This window comes from Callospermophilus lateralis, chromosome 13, assembly GCF_048772815.1.
Source record: "Callospermophilus lateralis isolate mCalLat2 chromosome 13, mCalLat2.hap1, whole genome shotgun sequence".
NCBI classification, from domain to species: Eukaryota; Metazoa; Chordata; class Mammalia; order Rodentia; family Sciuridae; genus Callospermophilus; species Callospermophilus lateralis.
Genome location: NC_135317.1, coordinates 77,617,148 through 77,631,684, shown reverse-complemented (window position 1 = coordinate 77,631,684; position 14,537 = coordinate 77,617,148). Strand labels below are relative to the sequence as shown.

The 14,537-nt window shown below is 36.6% G+C and overlaps 1 protein-coding gene across 7 annotated transcripts in view; it reads left to right on the top strand.

The window, feature by feature from the left end:
• The window catches only part of Mdm4 (MDM4 regulator of p53), a 34,624-nt gene extending 20,327 nt beyond the window's left edge, over window positions 1–14,297 (top strand). For 5 of the 7 annotated variants that reach the window (XM_076832417.1, XM_076832416.1, XM_076832415.1 and 2 more), the window contains 4 exons: window positions 463–620; window positions 2,597–2,746; window positions 4,333–4,413; window positions 7,069–14,297. In XM_076832417.1, coding sequence (XP_076688532.1) covers window positions 463–620; window positions 2,597–2,746; window positions 4,333–4,413; window positions 7,069–7,641 — 962 coding nt within the window. In that variant the 3' untranslated portion in view covers window positions 7,642–14,297. Of the gene's footprint in view, window positions 1–462; window positions 621–2,596; window positions 2,747–4,332; window positions 4,414–7,068 lie in introns of those variants that run through there. The other 2 variants (XR_013088493.1, XR_013088492.1) reach the window with 1 other exon arrangement.
• The last annotated feature ends 240 nt before the right edge of the window (window positions 14,298–14,537 follow it).

Genomic DNA, 14,537 nt, shown 5'->3' with positions numbered 1-14,537 from the left:
CTGCCTCAAAGTGTGTGATAATAGTATGACTGCTTTAACTACCCTGTGATTGCCCATTTTGATCTCATGGGTTAGGCCACTGTGTTGTCAACGATTTTGCAGTCCTATAGATTGAGCCATTACCAGGCACCATGGACTAGAGCAAGTCATTGTTTAGTTTTTACAGTGATGTGAATGTTTAAAATGCCAGTATGTGGTGGTTTAGAAATCTTTTTAGAATGATACCATTGTTCAAGTAGTTTTTGAGATTTAGATTCCTTCATAAATGATCATCTAATAAAGCCTAAACAGGAAGCAATTTGGGTTCTGCCACTGAGACAAATAATTGATTTCTGGTTGGTTCTAAATTAAGAATAAGAATTTCTTTTTACCTGTCTTATAAAGAGATTGTTAGTATTCTGAGGAGACTGTGAGTTCTTAAATGTTGTATACATAGTTATTCTTTCTATTTAATTTCTATAGATGAAGACTTGATAAATTTAAGCCAAGATGAGACATCTAGGTTGGACCTTGGGTTTGAGGAGTGGGATGTAGCTGGCCTGCCTTGGTGGTTTTTAGGAAACTTGAGAAACAACTATACACCTAGAAGTAATGGCTCAACTGATTTACAGACAAATCAGGTAAATTTCATGTTTGAAAGGGAACTTTTTTTTTTTAAAAGAGTAATATTCTTGGTTACTCTTGACCATAAGTTGCATTGTCTTAAGAATTCTTTTTTTTCCTTTGACTTTAAATACTGTCTATATGTATTTGATGCCCACATTTGTATCTCTAGCCCTGACCTCTCTCCTAAATGCCCAACTTTCATATTGCACTCTATTTAACATCTCCCCCTTTGGATCTGATATGTAAATGAACTCTTGATTTTTTTAGTTTTATTAAACTTTCCTGAGCCTTCCCTTTTTCATAAATCTACTACTACCCAATTATTCCTGCCAAACACAAGGACATACTGATTTTCTCTGTCATAGACCACATTCATAGTTATTAACTCTTTATCCAAAACATATGCAGAACCTCACTAACCACTTTTTACTGTCCCACTGTCATAAATTAATTCAAGTCATCATTCTTTCTCACACACATATGGTAGCCACCTCATACCACAAATGTTGTTATTCTTGTTCGTCTAATAGATAATTTTTTCTCAAGAATATATTTTTGTGCCAGTGATTGAACCCAGGGGGTACTCTACCACTGAACTACATTTCCAGTCCTTTTTTTTTTTTAATTAAAATTTTGTTGTTGTTGTTGTAGATGGACACAATACCTTTATTTTATTTTTATGTGGTGCTGGGAATCAAATGCAGTGCCTCACATATGCTAGGCAAGTGCTCTACCACTGAGCCACAACCTTGGCCCCCAGACCTTTTTATTTTATGTTGAGACGGGATCTTGCTAAGTTGTGGAGGCTGACCTTGAACTTCTTATCCCTGTCTCAGCCTCCCAAGTCACTGGGATTACAGGTGTGAACCACTGCACCCCACTCAAAGAGTAAATTTTTTAAAGGATAAGTTACACGTATAATTGCATGTATAATTCTTCAGTGGCTTCAGGAAGCAAGTAGAGTAAATTCTAGGATCCTTTCCATAGCCGTAACTGAACTGTCTGGCTTTCCTCATCTGTCATTCTTTGTGTACATTCCAGATATACCAGGCTTCTTTCTGACCCCGTAGCCCAAAATTCCTTCCTCCCTCAGGCAACATAGATTTATTTTTTTCCTCTTTCTGAACTGTCTTCCCCCAAATTCTTTCATTGCCTTCTCATGATTTAAGACTTACCTCAAATGGAATTTCCTTATAATTATCCCTGGTCACCAAGGCTGTCATGTTGAACATTTCCACTGGGCTACATTTACCTTTTTTTTTTTTGGTAGTTGTGCAGTTTTAAGTGGTAGCCCTGCCAAACCATCCCTAATTGTCTCCTTCTCAAGATACTCTGGTTCCTTACCTTAGTTTATATTCTCCATTGCATCTTATATATGCAATTATTATCCAATTCAGTATCTTATATATATATTTAATGATCTGTTTACTCTCACTGAGATGTAATATTCAGTGCTCTGTTCCCTTACTTAGCACATAGAACAGTGTCTGGTACATAACAGGCGTTTATTGAGTAGTTTTTGAATAAATGAATGGACATATAGCAAGGGCAATGTAATAGGTTTTAGGTTACCATTAGTATTTATTCAGGAAGCAGTCATTGTCCATTAAAGGAAAGAATATGTCAGAATTAATGGAATGATTTTACAAATCCCAGAGGGCCACTTGTAGAAACAAGTGTCAACGAATTCTATTAAGTTAAGTAACTTTGGGTCCTTAATCCTTAAACTCTTTGGTACTATTTATTGAATATTATACCTGATTTGCTATTAAAGTAGAAAACTCCTTGCCATATACACTTATATCCATGAATTTGTTTATCCACAGTAGGTGTCAGCTAGGTATGTGTTGAATATATACACTTCTGTTGAGGAAAGGTGAGATGTTCTCTGGAGATGTAATGTGAAGTTACTAAGTTTTTGGTTCATTTCTATTCAACATTTTCTGATAAACACTGATTATAGAAGTTTATGTTTGTTTTTCTCTATTAGGATATAGGTACTGCCATTGTTTCAGATACTACAGATGATTTGTGGTTTTTAAATGAGTCAGTTTCAGAGCAGTTAGGTGTTGGAATAAAAGTTGAAGCTGCTGATACTGAACAAGCAAGTGAAGAAGTAGTTAAAGTGAGTGACAAAAAGGTACGTTCTGGAAAAATTTAATGTTGATTGTTTTTATTTGTTCATAGCATGATCTCTTTAGGTCGCTGTTATCTGTTTGTACAACAAATTTCTCACACACTTGTCCCTTTTTAGTTTTTAATGTTTCCCTATATCCAATTTTAAGGTTCATAATAAGTTATTCCAGAAGTTAAGATAAAGTTTCATGGTGAAGCCCCTAATTAGAAGTGATAAGCTATTCTTTATCCTGTTGCTTATCTAGTTTCTCATTATGAAGTTTTCTCCTAGAAATTCTCCTTTGTCCATCTTTAAGTATATCTATAAAGCACCAATTTAGAAAAAAATTAATGAAAGGAAGATAAGTAGAGTAGAGGAAGAATAGAGGGAGGGGGCGATCAAGAGAAGGGGCGGGCATTGGGGGTTAAAATGAAGTAAATTAAATTCCATGCATGTATGATTTTATCAATGAACCCAACTATTACGTATAGCCGTAATGCACTAAAGGAAAAGAAATCCTGCTGTGCTAACAAGACAAGCTTCTAAATTATCTCAGTATTTGCTCCTGTAGGAGAAGAAATCCTGGTATCTTAGAAATATTCATAGCTTTCATGATCATTTTATAACTAAATGGTAAGATAGAATTTTTTATACCTATTTTAGAGTTAAAATGGGAGAAGAGAGGAGTGTTATAAATGGTGTGAACACACTAAAATGAAGTGACACTGGCAGCATAAGTCTCAAAAGAAATTGGGCAGCAGATCTAGTGTTCAGCCTACAGAAGATTTTCATTAAACATCCATTAAATAAATATGTGGGAGGAGAGGCTTATGTAGAGGTTCATAGTTGTTTTCCTAATTGTTTTTGTTCTATTTACTGGACCACAAAGCTAAGGTTTTAAGTAGATATTCCCCCACATTTCTTAACTTTTTGTTTCCTGTTTTTTGTTTTTTTTTTTGGCAAGGCAACCAGAATATCACATAACCAGTTTTTAGTCTTCTTTATTTTGGTTCTGTTTTGGTACTGGGAATTGAACCAGGGTTGCTTTACCACTGAACTATATTCCCAATCCTTCCTTCCTATCTATGTATCTACTTATTTAGAGGCAGGGTCTTCCTAAGTGGCTGAGGCTGGCATGAAATTGTGATCTTCCTGCCTCCGCCTCCCTTGTTGCTAGGATTACAGGCGTGTACCACCGTGCTCAGCTTAATTTTATTCTTCAATGTGAAGAATAAAATTTTAAATGGCTTTGTTTTCATTCTTCGAGTCTACCTAGATTCCCAAGATCGATTTCTATTTTAGTATTTTGTAACTGTTTTACTCTTGATGTTATTTATTTTTCTGTAGTTGTAAATTTGGACACCTCCCTTCTAATCGTAGAAGATATTTGGTAACCCTTCTGAGGGCCTTTTCAATCATTTGCTACTAAAATGTCAGCTGGGTGTGTGCTGAACCATGTTTTTGGTCTCATTTAAGCTAGCTCCCTTTTAAAAGTACTAGTGATGGAGGCAGAATGTAGTTTTAAATTGAAGCTATTTTGTCTTGCTTTCAGGTAATAGCCTTACCTATAACAGATAAACCTTATTAATGAGATGTCTTTGCCTTCACAGGTGATTGAAGTGGGGAAAAATGATGACCTTGAGGACTCTAAGTCCTTAAGTGATGATACTGATATAGAAGTTACCTCTGAGGTATGAATGTCCAGTAAAAGCTCTTTTGTACTGGCCACATCTTTAATCCCAGCAGTACACTTTGTTGAAGGAACACCTCCTCCTGCCCTTTACTAGCCACCTTTCCTTGTTGCTAAGAGATACCAGATTTTTTTATGTGTGTCCGTGTCCCCACCCTTCTGAAGTACCAGGGATTGAATCCAGGTGTGCTTTATCTCTGAACTATATCCTCAGCTGTTTTTATTTGGAGGCATGGTCTCACTTAGTTGCCCTGGCTAATCTTAAATTTTGGATTCTCCTTCCTCTGCTTCCCAAGACCTTGGGATTACAGGTGTGTGCCATGCACCCAACTCTTTACTTCTTATTAGGGGTTTATTGGAATTTGAGAAGGGAAAAGGATCAAATTTCTCCCTACTTTGGAAAGGATGACCAAAATTCCTCTGTGTTCCTGCCTTCAAAACTCTTTGGACATGGCATGATGGAGATATAGTTAAAGTACTCCTGTGTTACTTTTTCCTACTAATTATCTTTCCGTAATTTCATGTACAGAACTGTAGGCTATCTAAATTTTTTTGACAAGTACAAAATAATTTTGTCATTGTTCTCTTAAGCAAATGGAGGGGCTGGGCTTGTGGCTCAGGCAGAGCACTCACCTAGCATGTGTGAGGCATTGGGTTCGATCCTCAGCACCACATAAAAAAAAATATTGTGTCCAAATGGAAAACAGCTTAGTTTCCATATAGTTTAATATTAATTGAAGGTTATTAAAGATTTGGTGTTAACCTCTTAGATAATAGGAATGAGTTTGTACCAATTGACAAATCTAACCTCAAATGTATATGTTCCTTTTCTCTTTTTTTTATGTTATTTTCCCATTTTTCCTTCTAGTGCCTCTTGTAGCTAACTCACTTTGGGAGAAAGGAAATGGGGGATAATTAAGAAGGGGATTTTACATTTTGTAGTTTGGTGAGAGAAACTTATTTAGGTTGTCCCTGGTGTCCATCCTCCCCCTGCTCCCTCTGCACTGCTGTTGATCATTATGGTAATTCTTGAAGTTATCTACATAACTAAGTGATAAAGTAGAACATATTGGTCCACTAAGTGTTCTTGACCATAATGTAAATACCAGAGATAAATGCTTTTATCTAAACCTATTAAGCAAATAGACTGTAAATACATCAAAGATGCCATTGACTTTATGAAACCCTATTATTATTAAAAGAGAACAAATGATGCCAGTTAAACTGTGGCATATTATCAATTATGAATTCCAAATCTCTGAAATTTCCTTTGAGTATTTGTGTAGCATTTCAGATGAAATTGGAAGATCTTAAACTTAGTGAGGGTGTTTTGTGGCTCTCTGGAGAACAACCCAGTTTAACAGATGGATGTGTCTCTGCTGCTCAGTCTGGACAATTGAGTTATGACTTCTCAACTTGAAGTGCTTGGCCTTTGTCCTGAAAGAAATCAAGTCTGCCAGTGTCAAATCATTGATCATGTCAAAGCCAGGCAATTATCTACATTAAACACTCATGACTTGTTCCAGTAGCTACCTTTGAATTAAGTAAGGCATTTAAAATTCATCGGGCTCTAATGTTTCCTAATGTATGTAGGGGGAAAATTACTTGGGCATTCAGGACAAGAACATTCATTTTTCAGAGGTTATGATTTAGGCATACAATTAATAACTTGTGATCTTGAGAGCAGTGAGAGAACATGAGTAAAATTGAGTAGTTTTCAGATCTCTCTTTTAGTTTTTTCTTTGTCAAGTTTAATAATATCTGTTAATTAGTAGGAAAGAAAGAATATTGTCTGTTCTTCATTCTTTAGCTTCTCAGTGGATAAAGGAACGAGTTGTACATAGTAAAGTGACCTAAAAAAGGCATCAAGGAAGAACAAACAATAAATTTTATTCTGACTGGATAGAAAATAATAATTTTAAACCCCCCCTTTTTTGGTGGTACTAAGATTTGGACTCAGGGTGCTGTACTTCTGAGCAGCCCTTTTTATTTTGAAACAGGGTCTTGCTTAAGTTGCTCAGGCTGGCTTTGAACTTATGATCATTTTGTCAGCTTCCTGAGTCACTGGGATTACAGGTGTGGGCCACTGCACCCACATAATTGAACTTTCTTAAAAATAGCTGTATCAGGGCTGGAGATGTGACTCAAGCTGTAGCATGCTTGCCTGGCATGCGCGGGGTGCTGGATTCCATCCTCAGCACCACATACAAATAGAATAAAGTTGTTGTGTCCACCGATAATTGAAAAATAAATATTAAAAAAAATAGCTATATCAAATTTTGACTTGAAAATGGCAGGGTTTTTTTTGTTGTTGTTGTTGCTGTTTTTTTGTTTGTTTGTTTTTGGGGGGGTGGGGTTTGGTGCTAGGGATTGAACCCAGGGCCTTGTGCATGTGAGGCAAGCACTCTACCAACTGAACTAAACCCCCAGCTCCTGAAAATGGCAGTTTTGAGTATCCTAAGTGTAAAATTTCCAAAGACTTTCTTTCATGTGGCTGTAGAATTTATTCAAATTCTAGGCTGGATGGACCACTGGTGTGTTTTGACTTCTTCATCTATCATTAACTTAGTGAGATGTCAAGAATTCAGCTTTCCTTCCCTTTTCCTCAGCCTCATGTTCACTACTGAGTATTAATTGGCTGTATTTGTCTTTATAGGATGAGTGGCAGTGTACTGAATGCAAGAAATTTAATTCTCCAAGCAAGAGGTACTGTTTCCGTTGCTGGGCCTTGAGGAAGGATTGGTATTCAGATTGTTCTAAATTAACACATTCTCTCTCCACATCTGACATCACTGCCGTGCCCGAAAAGAAGGAAAGTGAAGGAATTGATGTCCCTGATTGCCGTAGAACTGTTTCAGCTCCAGTTGTTAGACCTAAAGATGTATCTATAAAGGAAGGAAATTCTAAACTTTTAAATCCCTGCAACTCAGTGGAATTCTTGGATTTGGCTCACAGTTCTGAAAGCCAAGAGACCATCTCAAGTATGGGAGAACAATCAGATAACGTCTCTGAGCAGAGAACAGATGTAGAAAATATGGAGGATTGCCAGAATATCTTGAAGCCATGTAGCTTGTGTGAGAAAAGACCACGAGACGGGAATATTATTCATGGAAGGACAAGCCATCTTACGACTTGCTTTCCCTGTGCCAGAAGACTAAAGAAGGCTGGGGCTTCCTGTCCTATTTGCAAGAAAGAGATTCAATTAGTTATTAAGGTTTTTATAGCATAGTTGAATCAATTGCAAAGAAATATTAATTAGGAGCACCAGGTCACGTATGGAAACATCAGTATTGACTGTCTCTACTAAGTGTAACCCATTTTATGTGTTCATTTGTACATGTAAACATCTGTGTTTTGGATTATTTTTGCTTTGAAGCTTATATGGAACTTAAGACTGAGTATTTTAGAGCTAGATTTTAGAGCTAGATGTTCAGTTTGGGGAAAAGATATATAAAAGATACATAAAAGTCACTTAATTCTCCCTCCAAAGATGAAGATCTGGGAGGGAACAGTTACCAGTATAAACATAAATATTCATTCATTCACGTATCAGATTATTTGAAGATTAACCCTTTTTAAAATTTTATTCCCTAGCCTTCTATTTAATGTTGTTCTGGAGTCAAAATTCAAGGTAGTTATTAGAAAAATACTAGGATTAACGATGAAAAAACAAATAATCTGATTAGTTAAATTATGAAGTGCCGTGAATCACTTTGTGTTGTAGTCAGGCTGTCTAGTTCAGAAAAATTAGAAGAAAGTGTTTTTGTTTTGTTTTGTTTTGCAGTGCTATGGTTTGAACCCAGGGCCTCAAGCATGTGCTCTACCACTCAGTTTTAAATGCAAGTACAATGATCTTGACATAGCATACATTTCAATCAAATGGGATCTAATTTCTCATTTTTCTGAGTGTACAGGTTGCAGAATTACATTGGTCATGCAGTCATGTGTATTCCCACAGCAATAATGATGTCTATTTTATTCTGCTGTCCTTCCATTCTCCCCTTCCCCTCCCCTTTAGTTCTAAAAGAGACAAGATCTCATTGTGTTGCCCAGGCTGGCCTCCAGCTCATGATCCTCCTGCCTTAAGTTTTCTAAGTAGTTAGGTTTACAGGCATGTGCCACTGCACATCACTTAAACTAGGTGCAATGGTTATCAAATATTTGGCTAACACACCCTTAAAATAATTTTGAGAAAGAGTTGATAAATTTTTGCACATTTAAAAAATCTAGATATAATTACATAATGAAATGTTTCCTTTGGATGAGTTTTAAAAATCTGAGTAATTGCGCAAAGCCCTGCGTTCAGTCCCCAGCACCACACACACACACACACACACACACACACACACACACACAAATACAAATGGTCATCACCACTCTAAACATGTTGTAGGATACTCCTCTCACTGCAAAATATTTACTTTTGAGACAGTCCTTTAACCATTTCATTGTTCTCTCCCAGAATAGTTTTCCTTTTGCACATTTTTAATATGAGATCTCAATTTTTAAAATTTAAAATTACAAAGGGTATACCTACCATCTTAGTATATTGTATATTATATGTACACTTTAGAAATGTTTTTGTCAAAGTTTTGGATCTATAAATTTAGCAGATTAAATTTATAGAAAAGTACTGTCACTTGAACTGGCAAAATCATCATTTTAAGATTGATGAGCCAAATCACATGAAACTTTGAGTCAGAAAATGTTAGTTGTAGTTCAGATAAATATATGGGCGTATATCTGGCACAGCCTTCTCAGTGATATGTTGTGTCTTTTTTTGTTTCCCTATGGTGCTGGGGATTGAACCCAGGGCTTTGTGCATTCAAGACAAGCACTCTACCAACTGAGCTATATCCCTAGGCCTTGGTGATTAGTTTTTAAAAAGAAAAGGCACAAAATTTTTTAACCAAAGCTCCCCTTGCTTTGCTTTTTTGTATTCATTCATTTTCTCTTAGGAGCCTTCTAGGGTTTTTTTAGTCTCTTTGTGCCTCTGGAGTTGTTCATACCTCAGGGCAAAGACCTATAGTAAGATTGGCGTGAGAGAATTAGGGAGTATGACAGTTGTGAAAAGGGAAGTACTTCTAGAAAAATGAATATCTCTAATTCTCTTTAGTCACCTTAAGTCACATCAGGTTTCGGACAATACATGTAGACACTGAAGGTTTTCAAGTTGATTTCCTTATTACCATACATATATCATCATACACAGTAAAATCTTGATGTATCCTCAGGGATAGGAATACATCATTTTGCAAATGAACTTGGGGACCAAAAAAATCACCTGGTTACTTATTAAAGTACCCAAATTCCCAGAGACGGACCTCTGACGTCTGGGCCATTTAAACAAATATTGGAGACTTTGATTCAAGTTTTCTAGAGTACTCTAGTGGAAGCCCTGCCCCAGGAGGGCTTTTATTTCCTGTTCTTGTAGGTTCAAAACAGGAAGTAGGCAGCACAAGATCCCTTTATCATATTAGTTTCTAGAAGGGACGTTTTCTTAAAATTTTTTAAAAATTATTAAATATACATTTTTTAGTTGTAGGTGGGCACAATTTTTTTTTTATTTTTATGTGGTGCTGAAGATTGAACCCAGTGCCTCACACATGCTAGGCTAGCACTGTACCACTTTAGCCACAGTTTCTGAATTTTAAGACTGATGTATTCAGTCCCTCTTACTTTGCACATGAAGCCAACTGATAAAGCTGGTGATTGGGGGTTACTAGAGTCCAAGTCTCATGACTAGCAAATCTTAAAAATACTTGTTAACTTTTGGTAAATATTTTAAAGAGTGGTACTTGTTGAATTTGGGACAAGTAATAACCTTAAAATATATATCTTCTAATGTTTTTAGAGACTCTGATTTACAGCCAAAATGAGACTTTAGAAAGAATAAAGATTTTTAACATTTCTCCCAAAAGAAAACCTGGTAAATGTCAGGCTTAGCGAAATCAGAAAACTGCTCCCACTGTGAGAAAAGTAAGGTAACAGAGGGACTCTGAACCATTTTCTCTAGGTATTGCCTTTTCCTGGGAACTGAAGCTCAAGTGTGGTGCGCTCTCTGCATTTAGGGATGTTAGTTTTCCCCCTAGTAAGTAAAGCTTACTTACTAAATGTTTTGTAGAACATCGTGAATGTTGTAAAATTTTAGGAAATTTCATCTCTATCCCTCCCTCTATACTTACTTTGTAATAGTTTGATAGCTCTCCATTTTTTTTGGATTTTTGCCAGTCAGATGCTTTTGTAACTTATAAATAAGAACCGAAGATCTATAGTTGTGCCCTGTAATCCACTTATATAACTTGCAGTTTTTTGTAAGACTTAAATGAGAGAAGAACTACACATTTATTTATGTTTGTATATTTATTATGCTAATTTTGGTACATTCATACTCAAGACTTACTCCTGAGTCCACTCAGTTTCCTTCCTTTTCCTCAGCTGGGGTTTTCACTGCCTTCTCCACTCCCCCAAACCCCAGCACCAAGTACTTTGCTTACAGAATCCAAGGTATGTTTTCATTTTCTTTAGTTTTTGTTTTGCAGTGTTAGGGGTCTGTGTTTGAGCCAAACTTCCTGTTTACCTGCAGAAAACTAAACTATCTTAATTTATTTCTGATTTTGTTTTTTCATTGCCTCTAAAGCAAAGGTATAGTTTGTGAAATCTTTTAGAGTTAACTAAAAGGTAGACTCTTCATCTTTTAGTCTCTGCTTTTCTGGAGGTAGCACCAGTTTTCCCTTATCTTTCAGCATCCTACTTCTGGTTTGTCTCCATCTCTCCCCTTTCACTTTTGAAATGTCGTCTTGGGCATTCAATTACAAGATCACTAATCTTGATTATTAGGAAGGAGCTTTTAAAATAAATATCAGTGGAGTTTAGTGTTTTCTGCTGCACAATGCCATAAGACATTAATGAAATCACAGCATCTGATTTTTTTCTTTTAGTGCTTAATCAGACTCTGATAATCTATGCCAAGTTTTTAAGCTGGTATTACTATTTCTTTATAGTCCATCTGAAGATATCATATCATGTCTGATCGTAGGCTGAAACAGTAGAACTAAGTTCGGCTAGGCCATCCATCCTTCAAACTGCCATAGACTTGTGTAATTTAAGATTGAATCACTGCCAAGTTTTTGAGATAATGTTGGGGTCTAGTTATAATTTGTGTATATTTAGATGTATGTAATATGTAGAATGTTCCTTGGTTTGGGTGAGGTTTTTTTTTTTTAGTTATACATGGACATAATTGCACAATTCTTTATTTTATTTTTTATTGTGGTGCTGAGGATCAAACCCAGTGCCTCACATGTGCGAGACAAGCGCTCTGCCACTGAGCCACCACCCAGCTCCTGGATGAGTTTATATTTAAAGGTAAAGATCCTTGTGACAGCTTTTTGAGTATGTCAATTCAATGCCACGTTGGCTCCTTTGAAAAGTAATTAATAAGAAGTTGAAGGAAACTTGCTGACCATCTGTTTGGATTTTGTTTCCACAGAGCTATGTGAACTTCTGAAAGTATGTGGCTTTAGATACTGTGAATTTTTTGTTTTCTGTTTAACCCATTTTGTGCCTAAATTGTTCAGACTTATAAAGAATAATTTTGATGATCCTTCCCATACCGAGTGTATAGGTACATGCACACATACCATGTCAAGACTGATGCTGCCTTTGCTACAAGTGGTTGTAGATAAAGAACTAGCTGTATTTAAAATCTACACTTCAAAGAACCTGCAAGCTCTCCCTGTGCCAAAATTAAAATGTACAGTGTTTACAAATGTTTGGAATTTTGCACTGCCATAGAGAATGGTGAGTTTACTTTGCTGGATTTTCTGATTTGTGAGTAGATGAGCTATAGTTTAGCATAGGAGGGGAAATATTGAACATCCTAAGGCCAAACTGTAAATGAGTATCTGAGACAGTTGTAAAAGTAGTTTCCTAGACCGAATTTGGGGACAATTTTTCCTTACTGTTTTGAGATGTCATTTGTGTTGACAAAGCTCTCCTTATTGTCTTTGCTATATTCATTTATAGACAACACCAAATCTCCCCTCCTGTGGGAGAATGTGAAATAAGCATTTTGAAGTCTTTTGGTGTAATGAATGTGCAATTTCATGTAATGCTATTATTGGTGAATGGGGCTTTGTTAAAATTATTGCAGTAAACCTACCTTTTAAATTTACTGAACCTCCAGTAGCCTTTTGAATGACTCAAAATGTTAGAAATAGTCATATCTGTATAAAGGAGTGATTTATGTTTCTTGGTAGCCTATCTGAAATCATGAAGCCACCTCACTTGCAGGTAGTTGTTACTCCCACTTAGAGTCTTCATTAAGTGCTCTCTGGTTGCACAGCACAGCTAGTAGAACTTCCCCATTTCTTCAGGTAGAAAGGTCAAGGCCCTTGAAAGGGCCAAAGAGTGTTGTCAAAGCAATTCTTTTCTCAGAGCAGTTCTGTAATTGGGCAAGTGCTTTATTGAAAACTGGCATTGTCATTATAACACATGAGAGTTAGCAGCACATTTAATTTCTTACCCAAAGGCATTTTTGTGTTTTAACAGTAAGTACTTTGTTGTCAACAGACATTTCCACTTCCTTCCACCCTCACACCGTTGCTTTTATGTCCTCTTAAAGTTATCTGTTTTGGGATGTTGCTTTTATACCAGAGGCCTTGTGTGTCACTCTTTGACAGTTACAACTATAATGTCTTAAGATTCCCCTTTCATCCAGTCCTGAGCAATACTGTGTTGCAGGGTGAGATTGTGGGTTCCAGCCGTGAGGGAGGGAAGCCATGTCACAGAGCTCCTGTCTAACATTATAACAGTGGTAGTTGAGGCTTCCTTTGTGTGTGTGATGTGATAGTAGTTGGCTCCCATACTCTCAGGATTGTTTCCGCTTCGTGCAGGGGAGAATTATTCCTTTTCCCTGTTGTTTGTCTTGTTTTTCACCAAGAATCAAAATGTTCCCCTTGCCCACCCCCCCTTACACCATTTTAAAACCAATAGAAAATTAAATGTCTTTTGGCCTCCTCAGCACTCGGCACAAAAGTCATAATCAGCCTCTTAGTAGGACCCTCTGTAGTCCATAGCGATGCACTAATTAATGCCTCTTGGATAGAGAAAGATTATCCCCCTTATTTGAGTTTCAGCCTTGAACTTCTTTAAGCTTCAGTTTTATCATTTGTAAAGTGAGCACACACACACTTACCCTTTCTACCTCATGGTTTGTTGTGGGAATTTAGTATGGGGGAGAACCTTTAAAACCTATTGTTGCCTTGAAGAAGGTGTAAGGAGTTATTATATTCTCGGTTGATCAGACTTTGGGGTATACAGAATACCTCATGTCCTGGAAGCTGAGTTTTTCATGCCTGCCTAGCAAAGCCGGTGTTGCTTACCAAAATCCAAGCTCTGGTTCCTGTCCTGTCTTTGACATGATACTCTTGATTAGAAGAGTTCTGTCACCCGGTGTCTGAGAGAATTGTGTACATTTGAATTGAAGATTGTACCGGATAGACCTGTCTTGCTGTGGCTTTGATGTGCAAAAATTCTTTCTACCTACACTTTGAGTAGGTGGTGTGAACTGTACTGCCACTATACAGAAGCCGTGGCTTTCTTCATATTTCTAATCAGGCGGTCATTGTCAGCAGGAATAGCAAATGAGGTTTCATAAAGTAGGAGAAAAAGGCAATTAAAGTAACTCAGAAGTGACCAGCTCACTAAATGAGGACTGAGGGGTCTATTTTCATATATTCTGCCTGGTTCTTATAAGTACCGCTAGGTTAATAGCTCTGTATCTTTTTGGTGTTTGCACTATGTAATGCTTTCAATGCCTTTTGATTATATTGTGTTTTTGGCTTTTTTTCATATGTGTATATTAAAATATTTTCACTTTCATACTACGTTTTCATTATTGGGGAAATAATTTTATGTAGAGCTATGATTTGGGAAAGTTATTGGACTGAAAATCAATAGTAACTTTCCTTCATGTTACCTATTAGAGTAATTGCTGTATTTCATTTTCAGGTCCCCAGTACTGAAGGAAAGCCTCAAATTTTGTAGAGTATTTTTAGAAATTATGAGGTTATTATGTCTTTGAATTGGGATTAGTGTAAGAGATACAGAGAATTCGTCACA